Source organism: Salarias fasciatus, chromosome 19 (genome assembly GCF_902148845.1).
Source record: "Salarias fasciatus chromosome 19, fSalaFa1.1, whole genome shotgun sequence".
In the NCBI taxonomy this organism is placed as follows: Eukaryota; Metazoa; Chordata; class Actinopteri; order Blenniiformes; family Blenniidae; genus Salarias; species Salarias fasciatus.
The window spans coordinates 18,481,017-18,505,097 of NC_043763.1; the positions used below are offsets into that span (position 1 = coordinate 18,481,017).

The window sequence follows — 24,081 nt, forward strand, 5'->3', positions numbered from 1 at the left end:
CGTGCTCAGATTTTCTACTAAATGCTCACGAGACAGCAGAATCGTTCTGGATTAAACTAAAATTAGGATTCTGTCTCACTGGGACTTATGAACACTGAACACAGCACGAGGTTCAAAACAACATTAGTAGTTATGGACATCCTGATATTTTCACCAAAAAGATTGAAGAAAACAGAAAACAAATCCACACATTTTATATGTGCTTATTTCTCTTTACCCAACAATGATGTTAAAACTCCTCATACATGTTTAATGATTCTCAGCAATGAAACCACAGAATTCAAAAAGCATACGGAGCATTTTCAGGTGTTTTGCATCATTTTAACATCATGCAGACTTGCCCTGCCTCGCAGATATGAGTTTAAGCAATTGCCCAATAATGCATTTCCTCCCCTAAGGCCTGAATACATTACCCACAAAGTGAACTCCCTGCTTGTATCTCATACTGTGTGTCGTGCGGCCTGTTTATGAACTCTCGGACTATTGGCGATTTGCTGAGAACACAACTATAAAACTACAAAGAATTTTCACGCCGCCTTTTTCACAGTGTGGTCGCCCTGACTCCTCCCAAACACAAGTCATTGTAAGAGCAGCTCGATTTGAACCAGACTATTGACAACACTTTTATTCATGATTTTACAACATTTGTACAAGTGATGATTGCAGGTACAGAAATGTACAGTCCACACTGATAATGTGGACTGAATACATTTAATGGATCTCCCTAAAAAACACTGACTAGACAAACAATGAAAAATGTTATTGTACAAGGAGCTCAGACAGTCAAGATTGATAAAGGTTTGTAATAGTGAATTACTGTTCCTGTTTGTGGTCTCAAAGGTTTATAAATGTTAAAGTATTTACAGAGTCATGATATGGGTTTCCTTCATTAAGCATGGAACGGGCTTTACAATCATATTTACACTGAAGCGTTCACCATCTGCTGAAAAACACTAAATGGATCCATCATTTCACTTTGCCAGCATCTCAAATCGACTCACTGTCAGAATTATTAATGCCAGGCTTGTTAAAAAAAAAAAGAGTCAACTCTCTCTGGCTCAAGACACATCTCGAGGGCCCAAATATTCAAGGACATATTTCACTGGTAGAGGTGTTTTATTTTAGAGCGGAGGGTCTGTTTCTGGCTCTGCCTGGTCAGTTCGGAGGCAGCATGCGTGTCACAGCCCTCTCAGCTTTGACAATCACGCCGCAGACAGCTAGCTGATCTCCAGCATGCTGGTGCTGATGTGGAAGCAGACGTAGGAGAAGTACTCCTGCTGGCTGAGTCCCGGGATGTCACAGCTCACCTGTTTGGCAGAAAAAGACACAGAGCAGTGGTGTACGTACAGCACCACAGTGTGCATCACGGCTATGTTACCACTGTTTGTTTGCATGCAGGGAATGTGCTCCCTGCAGTAGAGAAAGCCCAGATTTCAGGGGTTTCTTGCACTGTGGTATGGAAAGACCATGGATGAATTTGCATGAAGCAGATGTCATTTCATGTGGGCTGGACAGCAGATGGTTCACATTGTTTCTTTTTACTCAGACACCAGCATGGAATCTGAACAAACACTCCATTTGCTGGACTGTCTTTGTAAAATGTATAAATTAACTGTTGAGAGTTTTTTTGTTTTTTTTTTTTTTTATTGCATTTCTTTGCCTCAGCCTTCATATTAAAGGCTTCGGTATATGTGATCTGCTTAAACATTGCATCAGAACAGCTGGCTAAATGAAGAAGCTTCCTTTACGCTTCTTGCAATGTTAGTAGACGTGAAATTAAATTCTTAATCATAAACCTTTCCTTTCAAAATGCTGTCAGGAAACCTACTTTAGCCTCAATTTTGAAATGCTTTAGCCGAAAATAGAATGCATGTTCTGTTTTTATGTTTACTGGCCATAAATTATTTGGAAAAAGAAAAATAAGCATGACTGTGGAACTTCCTCAGAGTTGTGTGCTGCAGTAAAGCCCTGGTTAAAGTTACAAGCTGGCATCTGTCTGTGTGGAGTTCGCATGTTCTTACATCTTTCATGCTGGCCGTGGGATCCAGATGGATGAACAGCGAGGCCAGTTCTTCTCTCAGCCTCTTTGAATGCTTCTTGTCAGTCTGCAGCAGAAGCACCTGGTAACCGACCGGTAATCCGTATCTGACAGGGAGACATCACCATGACTCAACTGACACTCAGGATGTCCCAGATCAATCATCTTTGTGTTAATGTGGAGAGAAAATGAGGTGAAGCTGCTGACGTAAGTCCGAATTACCTGAGGACAGATTCCACAAACACCCTCAGCACTTTGACATGAATCCAGGCAATAAACACCTCACTGAGATTCACCTTCAGCCAGCGAGCAAAGACTCCCTGCAGAGGAAACGTAGGAGGAGGAGGCATGCAGAACAAACTCACATGCATGCCAGAATTGCTACAGAGAGCATGCATAATGTCCTGCTCACGTATTGCTCCTTTTTGTGAGCAGTCAGCCGCTTCATCTCCCGCTGCTGCTTCTCCTCCACGTCGAAGCTGTACTCACGCACCACAAACCTGTAGGATCACAGGCTACACCCTGGTAATCCACACAGAACAACCCACATCTGACTCGACCTTCCGCTTTCTGCCAGTCCGTCCTGCTTACTTGCTCTCCTGCGCCTTGGCTTTGAACTCGCACACGGCCCTTTTGAAGAGCGTCACGGAGAAGACTCCGCCCTCTCTGTCTTCGTACAGCTTCCTGACGGGCACAGAGTCGATAGACAGATTCATCGCTTCATTCATGTCTTTGCCTGTCAGCGTTTTTAAATGTGCTTTTACATACTTATGAATAGTAGTCAAATCCTATTTTTTTATGAACAAATTAGTGCTGTCAGTCGATTGAAATTATTGAACTTATTAATCACAACTCCAACCACAATTTATCGTGACATAATGGCATCATTTGTGAACATGAAATCAACACATAAAATCATCAGTCTAATACATGAGAATGGCTTTATCTGAATCTTTTAACTGAAGTGGAGCAGAGTCACGTCAGAAAACACACAAATGTGGAATTTAAACTATCCAACATTTTAAAGTTGAGGGAAGGCCAGTCCCTCTGTTACAAATAAATTCACTTTAAGTTCAATTATGATCGTGACTAATGCGATTAAAACCAACAGCATTACAATAACCACGTGAAATTCAACACTGAGCTTAAAATACCAAAGAAATTCATGGATGGCATGAGAGCTTGAGTTTACATTGAAATGTGTGAAGTGTCACACTCTGTGAGTAAGAGCTGGAAGCCGTAACTTCAAGCACGTCCTGAGTCATTCCTGCTCCTTATTGGAGCCATTTCAGGTGTTACAACTGTCCCCAGTCTCTACTGCTTTTACCACTAAGTCAGTTGTATCGTAGCCTTTACAAATGTGCAAGATTTGTAATATTTTGCCCAAACAAGGGAAAATAACATCAGCGGCAAAGGTCTGCAGGTCCCAGTGGGGCTCATGAGCAGCAGGATCATCTCCTGAGAGATTTCACACTTCACAAGGACAAACAGCTGCTGCTTAACCAACCAGACACAGACGCCATCCGCAGTGACCTCCATGCTTTCTTCACACCACACTAACACAATGACACACATCACCCAACACTGACAAACTAAAGTTTTACACTATGTGGTCCAACCACATGAAAAGAGAGCGGATCTTTGTTTCAAGCACTCATGAACACACAGAACGAAACACAAACTCGTTTCTGAACACTGTCGGCTGTCAGGAAATCTTGGCCTGAATGACACAAGATTCAGCTGGTGGAAAACATCAGAGACCAAAAGCTTTTAAAGAAGCACAAACACACACACACACACACACACACACAGACACACACACACACACACACACACACACACACACACACACACACATCGCTCTAACGCTGTCACACTACCAGTATCTGAAGTGAATGAACAGTCAGTTGGTGAAAGTGCAGCTTTTTTCTTTTTCTTCCAAATGGTTCTACTTCTTTGAAACATCTTATAAACACTTTAAAGTCTGCATTGTTGGGTTGTCACAAAGTGTTTGACGTTTCCATGCGCAGCGCTCTGCTCCTGCTTTGCGTTTCAGCCCAATGTCATAAAACATTGAAATATTAAAAAGCTGCTATCTACCAGACAGGGTTTGTGTCTGCCACTGATCCACCCTCGCTTTCGCTTTCTGCTGGTAATGGAACACCTGCGGTTACTTAGCCTGACCTTTCCGGATGTGGAGATCGGGCGCTCTGGGCTGAACCCGCTCTCTCCTGCTCGGGTCGACTCGTCTCACGGCCCAGATCGCACCGAGATGACTCACCTGCTCGAGCGCGGAACCACAAACTCCGTCAGGGACTCGTAGGTGTTCTCCCACTGCGAGTAGCTCCCTCTGCGAGACGGAAAACAATGAAGTCGGCCGTGCGAATGGAGGGTGACGGTGATGCCGCTCACCTGGTCACCACTACCAGCAGGGTGGTGAGGTACTCCGACACCACCAGGTCCTCTCGCTTCACAAAGTCATTCAGACTGCGAGTTTGCAAACTTCCACTGGAAAGAAAAAAAGGATTTATTAATATATTTACATAGGGTGTATTGACACTCACTGGCCACTTCAGTACGGACACTTGAGGCTGCTGAGATGTCAGTGATGCACTTGGTGAAGTTTCAGTTAGCTTTTGAAACAACTGTCGACTGAAGCTTTTGTGTCATTGTTGAAATTTCATAAACCTCTATTTTAATAGAGGAGAATTAATCCTCATTTAGTCTTCATTTAACTTCATTTTCCTGACATGAAAGGTTTTTTTTTTTTTCGTATCTTGGAGAAAAAAACAAGAGAGACAGGAAAAAGCAGTGCAATAAGTATTTTCCAGCCAGACTGAAGCCAGTAATTCAGAGCTCACACTGGTTGGCTGAAGTGTGTCTGATGAAGTGGACAGCACCTGTAATTCTGTGCATTTACTTCATGTGTAACTGTTGTCACTCACTCCAGTTTGCGCTTGAGGCTTTGAAGGTTTGCTTTCACGCTGCTGTACGCTGCAGCACGAGATTTCAATTCAGTCTCCACTTGGGAAACTTCCTGGAACACACACACACACACACGCACTCATGTGTGACCAGCACACAAAATGAGTCTGTTCAATCACATGTAATCATAAAGTATTTCTATGCACTTTCTGAAGTAAATGGCAAAATACTTTAATGTCAGCTTGTCAAAAATTCAGAGAAAAGTCCTCTGTCGGTGGATGTTAAAAGGCTTTTCATGTCCCTAAAACAATCATGTCTGATTCAGTCGAGTGTGAAACCTGTGAAACCCTGAAAACCAACTCAGAATCTTGTGTTTTTCTCTCAACACTCATCTAAAAAACAAACTTTGGAACAATATACTGATGTAGTTCATAGCATGGAAAAAGGTTTGTTGTTTGTAAGTGACGCCTTTATGAGAAACTGGGAAGTGGGAAAAATCTCATTTTTGATTGGAAAAAGCTGTCAAGCTTACTGCTTTGCACTGAGAAAGTGCTACGTTCTTGTAAGCCTTTACATCTAATGTCATTTTAACGCTGCAGAATTTGTGTAACGTGAGAAAAGACATTTCATTCTTCAGGATGAGATTGGGGTAAAATCACAAAGGAAGACAATGAAGCTGGGGTCAAATTACATGTAAATGATGCTGCAACTCTAAAGTATTTACTCAGTTTTATTTTTACCTTATTTATGCTGCCTGCCAGGCTGGAGAGAGGCAGAGCGGTGGGATACTTGGCTTTGTCCCACTGAAACTTGGTCATGTAGCTCACCAGGTCCTCTGAGAGAGACACACGTTGAAAACCGTCATCCATGAGTAATGCCATCGTAATTGTTCGCAAAGGCAGAGGTGCACGACACAGACGTCACACTGCACTGCACTCCAGCACAAATGACACACTGCGAGTATTTAAAGTACCCCTCAGAGACTTGAGGTGAGGTTTCAGTGGAGACAGGACGTCTTTCTGATTCACGCTGTGATCTGAAGGAGGAAAGCGATCAGAGAAGTGGTTTAGTCCGGGTCCTGTCGGCCAGCTGTTCTTCTCTCCTGCTGTAAAAGGATCAGGGCTGCGCGTGTTTTGTGCTTGTGGTCTGTGGTTTCTGCCCACTTACTTAATGAGTTTCTATACAATGTAATTAACACCGTTTGTGACTCACCTTCATTGGCTGAGGCGCTTTCCAGCACTTTGTCACTGGACGGCTCCATCACCTCCTTCATACACTGACATGTTTTTTTGATCACACTGCATTCCACGAGGGAAAAGAAAACATCCAGGAGTATTTAAACTATTTATACGCTTTGACAGCGCACAAACTGGTCTCTACTGGGACAAGCTCAGAAATATGTATAGAACCAATCGATGTGATGAAGGTGAGATGTTAAATCTGTTAAATCAAGACATTATTTTCATGACATGACAGAACAGACAAGAACATTTCTATTTACTAAAGACCAGCTTAGACTAAATGACAATGACTTTAAAATCAGGCGGGAAGGTCAACCGTCAGTTGCCCCTGACCATCAATTAATCATGACACTGACCGCACACAAGCTCCGAGTCTCAGAGGAAGACAAAGCTGCACTTTAGACTGCAAATGCTCAACAATCATACTGACACACGCAGAGCAAGAACAATGCGTTCCACTCTCTTGGATTGGGGCATTTTTATTGGAAAGGGAACGTTTACCTTTCCGTGAGCGTATCAAGCTTGGAGAGATGATCTGACACACTGAGCAGACGGTCCAGTATTCCCACCTGAGGTCGAAACACAGACAGTTAATATTACTGTGATGCATCTGACCGCTGATAACCTGAGCATCACGCTGCAACCGGCAGCAGGGCTGCCAGGAAGTAACTGTAAAATTAACAGTATATTGCTGTTGCTGAAAATTTACAATTTCCTACTGTTCTTATAAATACAGCAAAGAGCTGTTATTTTAAACCTTAACAGGAAATAACTGTTGAGAAGATTAGCAGTTTATTGCTGTTTATTTACACCTTTTTCTGAAGAGGTACAGTATATTTGCAGTTTTTACTGTTAATTGTACACCTTGCTGTTAATTAGCGTTCCTCTAGCAAATTTGACAGTATTTTTATTTCTCCAGACTTAGTGGTTTGAAAAACTACTTACTGAGTGTTGTGTTATAAACACCATGTTTTAATGTGATGAATAAACACAGCAACTGCAACTTAAAATATAAAGACAAATAATAAAACAAAGTGTCTTCTCAAACCATGCTTCTTTATTGAATTTCAACATACAAACATTCTGCAAAAAGGTCAACATTTTGAGTTTAAAAAAATATGCCAAATCTTGAATTTGTTCAAATATTTGTTGCTCTGTTTACTGTTTGATGGTTCTTAGGACCATCAGACTTTCTTATATCAAGAAGAGCAACACTATAATAACAACATAAAACACAAAGGTGGTTTAGGCCTAACAACAGCAATCTGTTTGTCTAAGAACATTCACGAACAGTAAGTATCAAAAATTTAGTTTTACAAACTTCTCAGTTACAGGCGAACATCAACCACTGTGTGTGCATGTTATTGAGACTGTGTGTGTACATCTGTATCTGTGAGTGTGTAACTGACAACACAAAGTCCCAGTCAAAATCCAGCAGTCTTCTTAGGAGACTTGAGATTGGTGGGCTGAGAGTGGGGTGACGGTGCTTCACCTGAAACTTGGCAACAAAAAGAAAAAACACCGCAACCACAATGTTAGTCAACCTCTTGTTTAAGCAAACAACAAGAGTGCAGCCATCAATGATAGAATACTCAAAAGGCTACAAGTGAGGGACTCAGACCTTAGATTTGGCTGCTGCATAGCAGTATAAAGATGAAAACGGAAACAACACAAGATGACACAAAAATCAAAATGCCTTCTGCTCTCACATCATTTGCCTTAATTGTCTATAGTAATATGAATGTAAGCAAGAGGAAAGCCGTCCAATGATAATGCTGTCAGAGGATGAAATAGGATTCACACAATATCAGGTTTATATGTGTTTTGAAGTCATGAAATGTTCGGAAAAACACACATCTACACATAAAAAGAAAAAGAAAATGTCGTACACAAGTATCAGCCAGGCATTGTGGGAAGTGGGAGGGCTCTCTCCACATCAGCTGCTGTGGCAGATTCCTGAATGGGTTTAAATTGTAAATAACTTTATGAATGGCATTTTTAAAAGAAGTTAAACAGTACAGTATGGCAAGGACAAAATAAACCGGGTCAAAATGAAAAAACATGGAATGGTACGTGTGTGTGTGTGAGTCTCAAATTGACTAACTATCCGAGTCGGAGCCGAGTAGTCGAAAACCCTTAATGCACAAGGCTGTGAACACCACAAATTTTGAAATTGCAATAAATTATTTTGAGGGGGGAATCCCATCAGCATCTATTCAGAGCGGGTAAATATTAGCTAGCAAATAATTTACTCACCAGCCGGTGTTATTATCATATCAAACTGCTCATCTAACAAATGACCTCAGACTTAGTAAACGGTGGTTGTTGCTGACTCTAACTAATAAACCATTGAGGCACTCACCTGTTTATTGTGAGGATGGAAATGGATAACAATTTGGGTGGATTAATCTCCTTTGAGCATGCTTTGTTCCCAAAATGCAATGCAATGCAGGTTCGGCCACTCGGTGGCAGACCTTTTCGCCAGTACAGAGAACGCACAGTGCCCACTGCGTCGGACGCTCAGGTCGTCCGGCGGACCCCCTCTCGGGGTGGACGCCTTCGCACACAGGGTCTGGCCTCCGGGTCTCCTGTATGCGTTTCCTCCGACCCGCCTCTTGACCCCACTGCTGCGCAGGGTGAGGGTGCATGGCCTCCATGTGATAGTGGTGGCCCTGGACACCCCCAGCGCCAGGTGGTTCCCGGACCTGGTTCAGTTGGCAGTCTTGGATCCGTGACCTACTCCCGACGGACCCGACGTGCTGTCACAGGCAGGGGGCGCCCTCCGGTCTCGCCCCGTCCTGGGCAGGAGACTCTTGGCCTGGAAGCTGAGAGGGTGAGACTAGTGGGATTAGATCTCCCCCCGGCTGTGGTATCCACCATCCAGAGTGCCAGGGCCCCCTCCACTGTCAAGGCTTACAGGTCTCGGTGGCACCTCTTCGCGTCGTGGTGCTCGGAAAAGGGCTTGGACCCGGTCTCCTGTGCCATTGGCAGGGTGCTGGAATTTCTGCAGGCTCTGCTGGACAGCGGCCGCGCTGCATCCACTCTCGTGGTGTTTGCATCGGCCATTGCGGCGGGCCACAGCGGCTTCGGCCGTTTCTCTGCACGCAGTCACCCGCTGATGAAGCGGTTTCTGCGCGGGGTGTGTCAGCTGCGGCCGCCCCCCAGATATGTGGTTTCCCCGTGGGACCTCCACACTGTGTTGGATGGTCTGAAGGGACCCCCCTTCGAGCCTTTGGAGCAGGTTGAGGACCGCTTTCTCTCCTTTAAAGCTGCCCTCCTGTTGGCGCTGGCATCCGCCAAGAGAGTTGGAGATCTCTGCGCCCTGTCGGTCCATCCCTCCTGCATGGTGTTCAGTCAGGATGGAGGACTGGTGCATCTTTGGCCTAACCCGGCCTTTCATCCCAAGGTGATCACTTCAGACTTCCGGTCGCGAGTGATCCGGATCAGGGCACTTGGCCCCCTGCCTGGCTCGTCAGGGGACAATCCTCGGCTTCGGTTGCTGTGTCCGGTCAGGGCTCTGTGCTGCTACGTTGAGCGTACAGCTGGATTTTGCACTATGGACCAGCTGTTTGTGCGGTTCAGAGCCAGGGGGCGTGGAACCCCGCTGTCCTCCCAGCGTCTTGCCCACTAGGTTGGGGGCACTTTTGTAGCTGCCTACGAGGCGCGGAATCGCTCGTTCACTCGTAGAACTGGAGTTACATTTAGAATTACATATAATAGCATCAAGCTGATTTCAAAGTCTCAAAGTGTTGAAATATCCTTTAACTCTCCAAATGTTAAATGTGTTTTTTTAGTTTTTCAAAATATTTAATCTCTTACAAACGTGTTGTAGCTGTGTTGTGTCATTTTTAAGCTGGAAAAAGTGACAAAGCAAGTACCAGTGAGCAGGGGAAGCATCGGTCACGTTGAGTGAAATGGGTCAGATGGAAATTTTGCCTCAAACTGTAGCGAGCAACCTGAGCCTTCATCCCTTCACCAGAGAAGGACACCAAACACCATCACTCTCCTCATCTACACCCGACTGTACTGCTATAAACACATCAACTCAAACTAAATACAGTCCACTTTCTCATTATTTGACAGCGGCTTTGTGAAGTACAGACACAAGTATATTTGCTCAGTATGATTTACTTCACTCTCACCTCTGTAGGAAAAATGATACACAAGCTCACCTTGAGATCTGGAATGAAGAACTTGCAACAGGAGGCCAGGCTGGTTTTGGCTGCAGTGCGCTTGAGTTTTTCCACACCAGTTAAGCTGGTCTTGTCCAGGGGGACAGAAATTAACCAAAACTCAGCCATGACTCCCTGAGGCCATCAGTCAAAAAAATCATCAGTCTGTGATCCCCCCCCAAAAAAAAAAAAAAGCATTAAATAACAATATAATCTTCAGTAAAATCATTAAAAGTGTAATGCTGAGCTATGTCCTTTTAAATTATTTTTCCTATACTTAGATGACAATTCTGTATAACAAGTTAGGGCATATGAGATACATCAAAAATAAGGACTCTCCTCTGAAATCAGGCGCTTACCTCCAGGTTATCCTCAGGATCATCTGCCGCCTGCCAGTCCCTCTGGGAGAGAGTATGAGCTGTGGCTCCACTGGGGACTGACTTACTGACATCTAGCCCTATGGCCTGTGTCACCTGGAGCTCTTATGTCACACCAGGTGAGTAAAACAAACACACCAAAATGCCCAGCTTCAAATACACACCACTTCAACCATGCTGCACGTTGAGAGTCACATTTAAGTGTTGGTTGCTTCCTTTTTAACAAAACAACAAAAAAAAAAACCCTCATTTATCAAGATAGATAGATAGATAGATAGATAGATAGATAGATAGATAGACAGATAGATAGATAGATAGATAGATAGATAGATAGAACCAGACCTTTATACCAGAAATTATTTGAATTCATGCAGGAAGTTCAATTTTTTCTGCACTTATAGATATTTTATCAATTACATTTTTTAACCAAATTATTTTCAAATAGGGAAAAAAATTAAAACCTGATTTGACATGGTACATCCAAAGCTGCGTCAAAATGATCTTTTTGTAGATTTTTCTAAGTAATTTCAATTGATACCGATAATCTGTATGGGCTTTCCCTGTACCCGGACTATTTTATTTCCCGGGAGTTGTTTCTAATCGGACCTATTTGCCAGAACACATTCTTCCTGTTGTTACTCCGGGCAGAAACGTGTTTTCAGCCGGTGTGGGAGTCGGACCTGTGTTATGTGTGACCGTGGCGCTTTTCATTCTACAAAATGCAGATATCCAGTGTGAACGATGTGAAGATTTACAACTTAAGTCACGGAAAGTCTCTCCCGGAGGTACGAAGTCCAGCTTGTCCCGAACACACAGTTGAATGTACTAAATTCAAATGTTGCTACTCACTTTTAGCCTAGCCAGCTAGCAAACATTTACTCAACTTTGCTTGTTTGACCAAATGTTTCAGTCTCGTGTAATATAGATCACATTGCATATGTGATATAGGCGGTGTTTTTGATCGCTCGTGTCGTTACAGTGGTTGTCAGATCGAAAGAAAAGGCAGCTCCAAAAGCAAGATGTTGGTGAGTCTAAAGTCATGTCTAAAGTCAGCATCGGAGACTGGACTCCACAACATGAACGTTCATTGTGACATTTCATCTCAGACATCCAGCGCAGGATCGAGCTCATCCAGGACTTCGAGATGCCCACAGTGTGCACCTCCATCAAAGTGACCAGGGACGGTCAGTACATCCTGGCTGCAGGTGAGACCAGCTTTCTGAGCTTCAAGTGGCTGCATGATGGTGTAGTTTCGAAATGCCAATAGCAATGTTGCACTATATTCCTGCCTGCCTTACCAAGTCTGAAGTATCATACCTTCTACATGACCCAGACCTTTTAGAGTCACAGCGCACTGGAGCCAGTCCCAGCTAACTATGGGTCAGGGCTGAATACACCTTTGTCAGGTCACAAGTCCATCGCAGGGCAAACACACAGAATGGCAACCACACACACACCCATGTACACCTTGGGGTATATTAGGGTCACTAACATGCATGTGTGGTTCTCTCTCTGTCCTGTGATGGATGGTGATCTGTCCAAGATGTATAATGCCCAAATCCATAGTTATGTGGGATTGGCTTCAGCGCCCTGTGACCCTGAACTGGATAAAGCGGTATAGAGGATGGATGGATTGACAAACAAATTCCATATAAAAAGGCCTAGCCAGTATTTGAAGTCATGATCCTCTGACTATTAGGCCAGATTGCTAATGACATGTCTAAAGATTATATCACAAACGATGTCAAAAGAAAGTTCTTAATTACAACAGTTTTGAAGTTATTATATATTTATACAAAAATATCTTAGGCTTTTTTTTATGTTATACTTTTTCTCATTCTACCTTACAGCCTCTGGCAGTGTTTAAATATTTGATGAGAAATGCCAAGAATGGACTAATGGTACAGAAAGGTTATTAAAAATATATTCAATTCTGCTCTCTGTACTTGACTTTCCATGTCAGTGCATTGTGGCATGAAGGCCATCAGCATGTGAACCTGCCAAGATATTATGAAGCTCACTTACTTCAATAGGAGCCATTTTTAGCTCATCTGCAGCTCATTGTGCTTCAGCCCAAAGATTCTCTGCAGATCTCGGGACAGGAAGTAGAAGTAAATGTTCTAAAATGTCCTGGTGGATATTATGATGGCTTTGGAAAAAAGTAGCAGCAGATCACATGGCGGTCATCCCCAGTCTTTCTCATGAGTCTTCTTCGATCCCACACTCTGAACAGTAACACTTACCCCATCACCTTTTGTGGCTTGTCTCAAATGTGGAAGCTGTTGATAAAACTGCAGTCTTACCTATGAAAGATTATCGATGTTGTCTCTTTCAAAAGCGTGTTCACGTCATGTTTCACCATCATTTCATTGTTTCCAGGCACTTACAAACCGAGAGTTCGTTGTTACGACACCTATCAGCTGTCCCTCAAGTTTGAGCGCTGTCTGGACTCAGACGGTAAAGATGCAGACTCTCGCTTGTTGCTTGGCCTCTATGAGCTGCCTGACTGAAACGAACAACTTTCTTTTGTGTCTCTCACAGTGGTGGCGTTTGATGTCCTGTCTGATGACTATTCTAAGGTGAGATTCTGAACGGTTCATTTCCCAACGGATTAATAATAAAACTTTTGTGTGAAGTCATTGAAAACACTTTTATGTGAATATTTTATCGTGTAGAAATGGTCAGCTCCGTGTTGGCAGCATTAAATTTAGTTTGTTTTTTCTTTGATGAAAGAGCTGCACGAGGTAGAGCACTTAAGAAATGTGTTAACAGAGTTCTCCACTCTCGTTTCTGATCTCTTGATCCCTCCTTTCTATGTTTGTGCAGTTGGTGTTCCTGCACTGCGATCGGTACGTAGAGTTCCACTCTCAACATGGACACTACTACAAGACACGCATTCCAAAGTTTGGACGGGACTTTTCTTACCACTACCCCTCATGTGACCTGTTTTTCGTGGGGACAAGGTGAGGAGCTGATCGCATCTAACACCATTTTTAATTAGTTGTATTTAATGGAATGAGTTGTAACTTTTTGCTTGTGTTGTTTCGCTCTCAGTTCAGAGGTGTACAGACTGAACCTGGAACAGGGGCGCTTCCTGAACTCCCTGCAGACTGACGCTGTGTAAGTTCTCCTTTGCAGCCGTACTATGAAAATCTAGTCTGATCTCAGCTGATGTTCACACCGACATATTTGTTTCTTGATTTTCCGGTCAGGGAGAACAATGTGTGTGACATCAACCCCGTCCATCACTTGTTCGCGGCTGGATCCTCTGAGGTCAGTGTGACGTGAGGCACAGTGAACCCGATTGCTTGTGTGGCTGATTGTCAGACAGTTTTGTATTTGCATCCAAACTGGCCGTTATAGAAATTTGATAGTAAACAGGAGGCGTTTCCAACCCCTTAATGGGTTAGCGGTTTGAATTTAATCACTTTTATTTGATTTGCTGCCTTTATATTTGATTTGCTGCTGTCCGGGTGGCTGACGTTTCCCCCCCTTTATGCTGTAACTAGGGCAGGGTTGAATGCTGGGACCCTCGGGTCCGCAACCGAGTGGGAAAGCTGGACTGTGCCCTGAGCAGCCTCGCTGAAGGGGCAGAGTAAGTACCAGACCAGATCTCAGCCCCGATGCCCACATGACACTTTCCTCCACGGCCTGTGTCTAAAAACCAATCCGCCCGCTGTGTGTCGTCCAGACACGCAGTGGCAGAAGGAGCTCGGATCATTTTGATTTGCCTTTTTATTCTTTTTTTACCTGCAGAGTTCAGAGTTTGCCTTCTATCAGTGCGCTGAAGTTCAACGGCTCCCTCGGTATGGCCGTGGGCACCAGCACAGGACAGGTGAGCCTCATCAGTCAGGTTTTGATCCTCCTATTTGAGTTTACAGTCATTATTTCAGAAACGTGTAACATTATGCTAAATGTAATGCTGCCAGAGCAGAGGCTTTCTGAAAAGTTTATTGACCTTTTTAAGACCCAGAGAGATAATATTAGAGCTTCAATTATTCAACAAAAATGAAGCACCATGAAGTTCTGAACTTCTGATCTTTAATGTAGTTATAGAAACTTGTGACTCTACCCATTAAAAGAAAACATACAACACCATGCCTGGCAGCAGTTTTGTGTGGACATACAGATCTTTAAAATATGAAATGATGAGTATTCATGGGGCTCAGATGCACTGCTTGAGGTTTACAGAGCCCTTTGTCCATATCTTCAAGAGTTCTGGATTCACACTTCACTGAAACTCGGCTCAAACTACTCTTTACTTGAGATTACTGGCTCTGTGAAGCCATCTTTACCGTGCTCACCTGGAGCATCTCAACTCAGACAAAATCCGGTGACGATGCCAGCTCGAGATCACGACTTTAAAAACACCAAATTGATGTTCTCTCTGTTCACTATCACACCATCGATCATAGATTTTAAAAAGTGTGAATGTGTCACCGCGGCCATTGACACTCTCTTCTGTCTTCCTCTTCCTGGACCTGAAGGTGCTGCTCTATGACCTGCGATCCAACCAGCCGCTTCTGGTCAAAGACCATTTTTACAACCTGCCAATCAAATCGCTCAACTTCCACGATCCTCTGAACCTGGTCGTGTCCTCCGATTCTAAGATCATAAAAATGTGGAACAAAGACACGGTGAGCAACCGATTCTGTTCCCGTGATGTTTTAATACGAGTCGTCCCCCTCGGGTGTGAAATAAAAAGCTGTTGGCAGAAATCATCATCATCACCTTTTCCTTGGAGGCTCTTCCTGATCGTCCTTTGTCTTCACCACAGGGCAAGTTGTTCTCCTCCATTGAGCCTCAGGCCAACCTCAACGATGTCTGCATGTACCCCAATTCAGGTGAGGACAGCTCGAGGAAAGATGAAACACAGCATCCGCTTTTTACAGAAACATGAAGAATAACTGCTGTTCTTCATCTCTTCACCCACAGCTCGCACACAGACACATTTGATGTTGATTTTACATAAAACCTGCGTCCACCTCTTTTTACCACTAGGCGGCGCCATCATACAGTAAAGCAACAGTCAACTTACAGGGGACTGAAGGCTCCTTCATTTTACCAAAAACACCTAATTTAGACACATAATGATGGATCTATGAAACCAGTATTGTTACACATGTTTTTATAGGAAGAACTTCTAGTAACACGTCAAGCACAAAGCAGTTCTAACTGAAATGTGATGAAAATAACACCAGTTTTCAACTGTAGTCCAGGTCTCTCCACGGAATCTCTCCACCTTTCTTGTGTCAGTCAGAGCAACAGAGACACAAACTTGCTCATAAAATACCGAAGTTCCCATTTAAAGTAATTTAATGCTCATATTTAATCGGAAAAGCCATTTGAAGCCACTTTTTAGCATTCTTTATCTCATAAATTCTGTTGTCCAGCATGTCTGAAAGCCATTAAAAACAGGTTCATAATTGTTAATCAGACATCGCTTTAAATAACTTTTTTTTCCACAATGCTCCCACATGAGATAACCCTCTGATTGGTTTTGCACAAAAAAGAGAGAAAGTAAAGTTTGGCTAAGCTGTGCAGTTTACTTTATCACTCTTAGTCACACAGGCATTTTCCCAAAACAGTCCCTCCAGGATCTTGCAGGCTTTTTTTCTTCTTTTGCAATTATGTTCATTTACCGTTTATACCAAAACAATTGCAGGTCTATGCAAACTGTGCTGCATTTTGTTAAATTTGTGTTTATTATTGCAATTACAGGAGTGTTTTTTTTTTTTTTGCAACATTTGCATGCCATTTCACGCGCTACAGCATTTTAGAACCAAAATGCTGGGGGCACTTGTCACAAAGCTACAATATAAATAGCTTAGAATAAGCAGATCTGCTGCAGGACGCCTCTGATGTTTGGTCTGGGACGACCTCTGCGGTTCGTCTTCATTGTGCGCCCTGGTTTGATTTGTTTTGGTGTTTCGGTTTGCCGCACACAAGCATGAATAAAACACACTAATAGACGATCTGTCTCATGACCAGGTATGCTGTTCACTGCCAACGAAGACCCCAAGATGAACACTTTCTACATTCCTGTGAGTTCACACAAGCATTTTACAAATGAAATAACATATTTCTGTGCATGTATGTTATAAAACTTAATGTTGCAGCATAACTGAGCACTCCAAGCACATCTTGTACTGTCACTTATCACTAAACTGTCTGATTTCATGATGAACTGATCAAACTGGGGAAATATTTCACACTTCCTCTAATTAATTGAGATAAAAAAAATCCAGAATCTAATCGTTGTTTTGACTTGGAGCCTTTTAGGTCACACATTTTAAGTGGTACGTTGTTAGCTTATGGTTTCTCTCTAGCTAAAAAACCTGTTGTAGATTTTAAAATTGGGTTTTTTTCTTCCCTCTTCTCCTCTACAAGCCTAACTTGTGACTTCTCAGAAAAATATGTTTGGATGATTATACAGAATGTAGAGGAAATAATGAGTTCATTCCTTTTATGACAGATCTGGTTTCTGTGGTGTAGATATTAGTTTTTTTTTAAGCGATCAAGCCAGAAATTCTACCAATATTACCGTTAACAATGCAGCACAGAGCAGCTTCTGGAATAAACACACCGCCATGTTCACCAGGCCTTCTGGGATTTGTGTTGTCGTGTGCGTCAGAGAACTCGCTGTCATCAGACCGAAGCTGCATGATGAACCGCCTTCATGCAGTTCTCTCTGACTCCAATCTTAATTTATCCCCTGCATCATTTCTCTTCTGTCCTCAGCTGGAAACTCGATATTGTTGTGTGTGTGTGGGCGGGGCTTGTTTCCATCATGACGGACGGGACAGTGTTAAAGAAAATGCTTTTATGTCAGCGAGCGAACCCACAAGTTAACGCTGAGGGAAACTGTGTGTAGGCTCTGGGCCCAGCGCCTCGGTGGTGCTCCTTCCTCGACAGCCTGACTGAGGAGCTGGAGGAAAGCCCGGAGAGCACGGTGTATGATGACTACAAGTTCGTCACTCGGAAAGACTTGGAAAATCTGGGTGAGTGAGACTTGGCCGGATTTCCCCTCAACCTCGTGGAACAAGCCGCCTCAAAATTGCGCCGTGGCTCCCAGGAGAGGCCCGTCCCAGAGCGAGCATGAAAGAGAACGGGGCTCAAGAGATCAGGAACACCTTGACAATATCTTCTTTAATCCGGAGCCTCACAAGTTCTCCCCAAAACCATGAATCAGTGTGAGCCACGGCGCCGAGACTTTCTAAGTAGAGGCCTGGGGAATGATTGAGAGGCTTTAGGTAAGAAAAGTAGTGTGGGAGGGGTCGGAGGGGAGGGGGGTGGACACCAGAGGGGTTGAATGAACATAGGAATGCAGGCTCAGCAGTAAAAAGATCAAGTGACAAGACCCGGAGCAGCGATTGGCTGGCGTGGAGTAGAAAAGGAGCGAAGGGGGCAGGCAGGGGACGAGCAGTGTTGACTTACAGGAGCCACGTAATGCGGCCCTGTTACATAACAGCGAGGCTCCCCGGGTTCAGCGCTTCGGCGGGGGTTTCTCTGCGAAGAGCTACTGGCTCCCCCCGTAATCTTACGTCTCCACGCTTTACAGGCTTCAACATGCCAGATATGATTTCTAGAAAGAACCAAACTCTCCCCCCAGGCTCTTTGGAAATGTTCAGGATGTCTGAGTTCAGCTCAAGGCCCTTCGCATTCTGTCTGGAGCACAAATGGTTCCGATCAGTTATGGTCTCGATGTGATGAGTCGGTCTTCACCAAACAAAAGTAAGGAAGCGATGACTCAAGTGTTGAGTTGTGCAGCTCAGGGTTCTAAATGTTACGGTTTCACCGGCTACGACCTTTGATCTGTGTGAGGTGGTGGAGTTAAAGGTTAGGAGCTCAGCTGCAGCGTTTAATTAATCATCTGAGGAGCAGAAACTGTAGCGGGTTGTTTGTATTTAAACTACTCAATTATGGAGTTGTAATTGTATAAGTATAGAAAAGATTAAAAAAAGAAAAAATAATTGAGGTCAGACAGCCACAGCAATGAGGCCAGATTGGAAACATCACATCATAATGGTTAGCACAGGGGCAAACGTCTGTTATCATCCATGGAAGCAGCTTTTCAGCTTTTGACTCAAAGAGAAGCTGTGCTTTAATTTCTTCTCTTAAAAGGATAAAACTACTGAATTTATGCGAAACTGCCATTATGGTTTATTACGAAATACCTTTTGATCTCAACCTGCGTTGGTCTCACGCTGTACTAGCTTGTTAAAAAGTGATCATAAGCTCTGATATTTTTGGATCATGTATGGTGATTCTATTGGAAGTAAACTGAGGATCGCTATGTGATCACAATAATACGCTGCATGTGAGCAAATCTGTTAATATTTAAAATAAATGCTCTCCTTTGGCCCAGATTGATGCTTTGAGAAAACGTGGAATAACCAGTAATGTTACAGCAATTCAAACGTTGAACTTCTGAAGCCAATTCAGTGTCGTCTCTTTTCACACTTGTGTGTTCTTGTCCTTCATGCCAGGCCTGTCTCACCTGGTGGGCTCTTCGCTCCTGCGGGCCTACATGCACGGATACTTCATGGACATAAGACTTTATCACAAGGTACTGACTTTACCTTCTGCAGCTCTCTCTTCTCAAGCGGATCTCTCGGACCGTCATCAGAAACATTTTGTTGTTTGATACAACCGCAGGTCAAAACCATGGCCAATCCCTTCGCATATGAGGAGTATCGGAAGGACAAGATCCGCCAAAAGATCGAGGAGTCCCGGACCCACAGAGTGCAAGTTAAGGTGAGCAATCCCCACAACGTGTTCCACTTCATGCACTTTCATCCTTTCTTGACGTGAGGTACGGATACGTCAGTCCCTCCTCAGAGAAGCAACCCTGTGTTCTTAAAGCAAAGCTTACATGCAGGCTGTGAGACGAGCATGTAGATTCTGTCACACGTCGATGATATGGATGTGTAATTTCTCCTGAGACAGGCTCTACCTAAGGTCAACAAGGAACTGGCTCTCAAGCTCATGGAAGAAGGCGACGATGAGGCTGAAGAGGCTGCGAGGAAGAAGAAGGGCAAGGTAAGAAAGCTTGACGACGAGATAAAGGCGGTCACACTCTTCTCTGTGCTCCACATTTGGAAAGGTTGTTACGCAGAATGAATCTGAATCTGATCATGAATCTGATCTCATGTTTACCCTGGATAGGAAACGCATTGAAAAATAATAAAATGAATTTTTGCTACAAAAAAAACTTGTGTTAAATATGTTAAAAGCTAATGAGACCTCATAAATATAAACCTCATTCAATTGCATTCATGTGCAGTAATAGTTTTTATAAAAGTGACATAAGTCACATGATGTTTAACAGTCATGTTTTATTGAAGTGACGGAATGAATTTTAAAAAAAAGCAATAAAAGCAACTTCCGGTGGCGGCACCATAAAGTGAGGCTCTGCCCTGAACTGCTCCATAAAATAACTGATAAGTTCTGAAATTTATGTAACAGAGTTCAGTATCAACCCCACCATGTTTGTTCCTGGTGTGGTTCACTGATCTTCTTAATATTGCGTTTTGTGTTTTGATGCGTTTGCTCTCAGAAACGTTCAAGCATGCTTTATTATACACGGTGACTGAATGATACAAAAACTGGAAAATTTAATGTGCTTCTTGGAATTGTAGAGGGTTGGAAGTGCTTTATAGATCCAGTGATCAACCGGGGCTGACCAGGCTCAACACTAAAGCTAAAAGACTGTTTCTGATTTGATTCATATCTAAATGTAGCAGGAATCATTTAGTAATGGTCGCCTCCCTAACTCTACCACACGTGCACCGATTATCTTATTATGCCAGGTAATAAACGTGAGAATATGAGGCAGATAAGCTTCCCTGAGTCTGATCTCAAGGTGCTCGGTAAAATATTAGCAGGGAACTCTCCCCTCGGTGGTTCACAGGGAAAATATTTACAAAACTCGAACCTAAGAAGTAACAGGAAATAGATGGAAGATTGGCAGGGTCAACATTTATCCCCCCCTGACGCTTCCTGCGCGTTGGTTTAGTAAATTTAAAAAGCTTATTCTTAGTTTTATATGGAAAAATAAACAATCCAGGGTTAGATTATAATTGCTTCATCTATCGTGTAACAAGGGAGGAATAAAGTGTCCACATAGAGATCAGTGGGCGTCTCAACTCAGGCCTGTAAGATATCATTCTAATACACAGAATGTCCCTCAGCTGATTTGATTAAGAAACAAATAATCCAGTCATAAAGAACATGGTTAAAGTGTGGTATGATGTATGAAGGAACCTGTTATTTTACCTGAGTTTGGAGAAACTGAGATTTCAGGATGACGTGTTTAAACAACGATCAACTAAAGGAAAAATTCAGGATCTGTCTTCAGCAGACTCAGAATATATGATGTCTTGATACTCAAGCATAAATACAACATTAATAAGAAGCAATTTTTCAAATATCTCCAGTTTAGAAGCTACATTGGAGCAAACAAATTGGAGTTGAAAAGTATGACTGAGGTAAATGATATTGGATTGAGAAATGGACAAATTTAAACGTTTGATTGATCAATCACTAAATGTTTTTTTGCTGTTTTTGTTATTTCGAGAGGGCGTGTCTATTCATGTTCATACTTTTAAAAATAAAGAAAAGACATTGTTAGAAAAAGAAATATGTTAAACAGAAATCATACCATTATTTTTTGAATTGCTTAAAAAAAAACTCCGTTACACATTGATGTAGGAACAAGTTGTAACAGTAATTTCAAGACTGGCACTAACCGTGAAGTTTTCATGAAGCCAGAGGATTGTGGCAAAAATGAAACCAAGAGTGTTTGAGATTTAAATGTCGAATCCACTTATGAATTTTCGCCGTCCGGCCGGTTTCACCCCTGCAGGCGCTGCCCAGCCTCCTCGGAGACGACCGCTTCAAAGTCATGTTCGAAAACCCCGACTACCAGGTGGACGAGCAGAGCGAGGACTTCCGCCTGCTCAACCCCATCATCTCCAGGGTGGGCCAGAAGAGGAAGAAGAAGCTGCGCCTGCTGGCTCAGCAGGCCTCCCAGCAGGTCGACTCTCCGTCCCGTCGTCTCACCTTTTCCCGTTTCCCTGCTTTTCCAAACGCTAATATTTGCAGAAGCCCGGCCTCCAAACGGCCCCGCTTCGGCCGCTCTCGCAGACCATAGTCAAGTCTTTCAAGTGGGTTTGAGCCAGAGGTGGGAAGCCTCGGCAAACAGCGGCTTTTCCAAAGCCGCGGCTAATATTAGAACGAGGGCCCTCTTTTTAGCTGCGGCTCCCTCCAGACACGGTCACGCGTTTCTCCCCTTGTTCTCAAGCCTCCGCCGGCTTCGCTGTGCTCTCTTGCCTCCGTGTGAAATTTTAGTGGCTCCCTGCAAGCGCGCCACATCAAACCGCCCGTCTCGCTTTTCCGTTCCAGGCGGCCGAGGAGGACGAGGAGGAGCCCGAGGGCCGCGGCAGCTCCGAGGAAGAGAGCTCCGACGACGACGACAAGGGCTGGGTGGAGGAGGTGAGGGAGCAGCGCCGGCTGCTGTGGCTGGAGGGCAAGGAGCGGCGGCGGCAGGAGAAGAAGGAGGCCGACCGCAACACCGTCCTGCTCGAGAAGCGGCCGAACGGCGGCGAGGCGGCGTCCGACGCGGCCGACGGCAAGAAGACCATCCAGCCCCGGTTCTATCAGATCAAAGCCGGAGAGGAGTTCAGGAGCTTCAACGACATGGCCCGCAAGCAGAAGCTTCAGAAGTACGTCCTCAGCAATGAGCTTGGAAGTACTGAGTGTAAAATTCATACTGTGTTTTTGCCCGTTTTGAGTCAATCAAACCTTCAACTAGTTCTCAGAAGTTTCCACCTGACATCAATATGCATCATATCGCATGTGGCGAGACCGAGACATCCTCACAGCGTGGCATGATGGCGTTCGCCAGTGATTTCTTTTCACTCACCACGTGTGATCTGATCACCTAAAACGCCATCTGACACTCTTTGTTCCCGCAGCGCCTCTCTGGAGGACCGGCTGAAAGTGGAGGAGCGCTCCGGAACCAGCAGCACGGCCGACACGGCGGTGGGCAGCAAGCAGCTGACCTTCACGCTCAAGAAGGTGCGCCTGTGGAACCGTGCCGCATCACTTAACCTCTCTGTGAATTTGTCCACAGATGTTTTTGCTCAGAGATAATGGGAGTTATTCTTGTGGGAGCAGTGAACCAAAATACACCGCCGCGTCTTCCGTCGCATTGTTTTGTGTCCTCCCGGAGCCTGAGCCTCCTCTGTCATTGTTTTTCATATCGTTTCATACGAAATCCTGTAGTGCTTCATCCTGTAGTGACATTTCTTATTGCAAATTCTCTCATCATCATCAGCATGTTGGAGTTTGTTGCATCATTTTGCATCTTATCATAAAGCATGTTGTGACATAATGGTTTCCTGTATCATCCGCTGTCATTGCATCATGTCCTTTTGCCGTCCTGTGCAGTCGGAGCAGCAGAGGAAGCAGCAGCAGGCCGAGCGAGAGCACCACGAGGAGAGGAAGAAGCTGCGGCGCTCAGCCGGACACCTGAGCAGCAGCCGCGGCCGCGGGAGAGGCTGGGCCGGCAGAGGAAGAGGAAGAGGAAGAGGCCGCCACTGAGTCCCTGTCCCGGCACTCCGACAGCTGCCGGATCCTCGTAGGTTCTCCCACTCACACAGTGGGTGATATAAATATAAGGCAGTGAAGAGCTGAATGGACTCTATATGATCTCTGTTAACATTTGCATAACAGCGACGTGTTTTATTTTTTATTTGGTGTAACTGTATATTGTTAGGAAAATGCTGTATTAATAACATTTGTACAATATATTATATTTGATCCAAAACAGCCTTTTTCTTTTTAACAGTCCAGAAAAAAAAAACATGCAAGTACAATTTCTAAAAAGCAAAATGTGTGTAGTATTTTAAACGTCTTTATTGTTGGAAAGGTGAGGTGGGAACATATACATGTACACCATTTAGTTATTGTTTTCAATACAATTACAACATCTCCTGTCACCGTGAGCAAGCAGGGCGATGGTGGATCAGAAACAAAAAAAAAACAACAAAAAACCTTTTGAGAAACAAACCTGCAGATGACTCACCTGCCTTAATGGGTCAGGACTAGAAGACAGAGCCCTGCTTTGAGGATCCCTGCTCCGTGTTTCCTAGCTCGTGTTGCAAACTGACTGCAGAAACCAAAGACCGGGGACTGGGGGACATCACCGGGTCCATCCCAGAAAAACTGGAACGGTACATTTCATACCTTCATACCTTACAATGCCCGTCCATCTTAGCTGTTTTGCATATGAGATGAAGTATTTGGAAAATTAAGAATACATT

At 44.0% G+C, this 24,081-nt stretch overlaps 2 protein-coding genes across 2 annotated transcripts; one reads left to right on the forward strand and one right to left on the reverse strand.

The window, feature by feature from the left end:
- Positions 1-1,217: 1,217 nt before the first annotated feature.
- atp6v1c2 (ATPase H+ transporting V1 subunit C2) lies at positions 1,218-10,505 on the reverse strand. The gene is made up of 13 exons (XM_030117212.1): positions 10,377-10,505; positions 6,706-6,773; positions 6,176-6,261; positions 5,937-5,999; positions 5,704-5,798; positions 4,984-5,075; positions 4,451-4,546; positions 4,320-4,388; positions 2,630-2,722; positions 2,451-2,538; positions 2,261-2,358; positions 2,022-2,145; positions 1,218-1,307 (listed from the first exon to the last, which is right to left on the reverse strand). The coding sequence occupies exons 1-13, from the start codon at positions 10,503-10,505 to the stop codon at positions 1,218-1,220; spliced, it is 1,191 nt and encodes a 396-aa protein (XP_029973072.1).
- An 894-nt stretch (positions 10,506-11,399) lies between these two features.
- nol10 (nucleolar protein 10) lies at positions 11,400-23,974 on the forward strand. The gene is made up of 21 exons (XM_030116749.1): positions 11,400-11,538; positions 11,733-11,778; positions 11,860-11,958; positions 13,133-13,210; positions 13,295-13,332; positions 13,580-13,716; positions 13,808-13,873; positions 13,966-14,026; positions 14,263-14,348; positions 14,510-14,588; positions 15,241-15,390; positions 15,531-15,597; positions 16,745-16,797; positions 17,628-17,754; positions 19,243-19,322; positions 19,412-19,510; positions 19,703-19,795; positions 21,621-21,791; positions 22,160-22,479; positions 22,732-22,834; positions 23,207-23,974. The coding sequence occupies exons 1-21, from the start codon at positions 11,473-11,475 to the stop codon at positions 23,357-23,359; spliced, it is 2,172 nt and encodes a 723-aa protein (XP_029972609.1). The 5' UTR covers positions 11,400-11,472; the 3' UTR covers positions 23,360-23,974.
- The last annotated feature ends 107 nt before the right edge of the window (positions 23,975-24,081 follow it).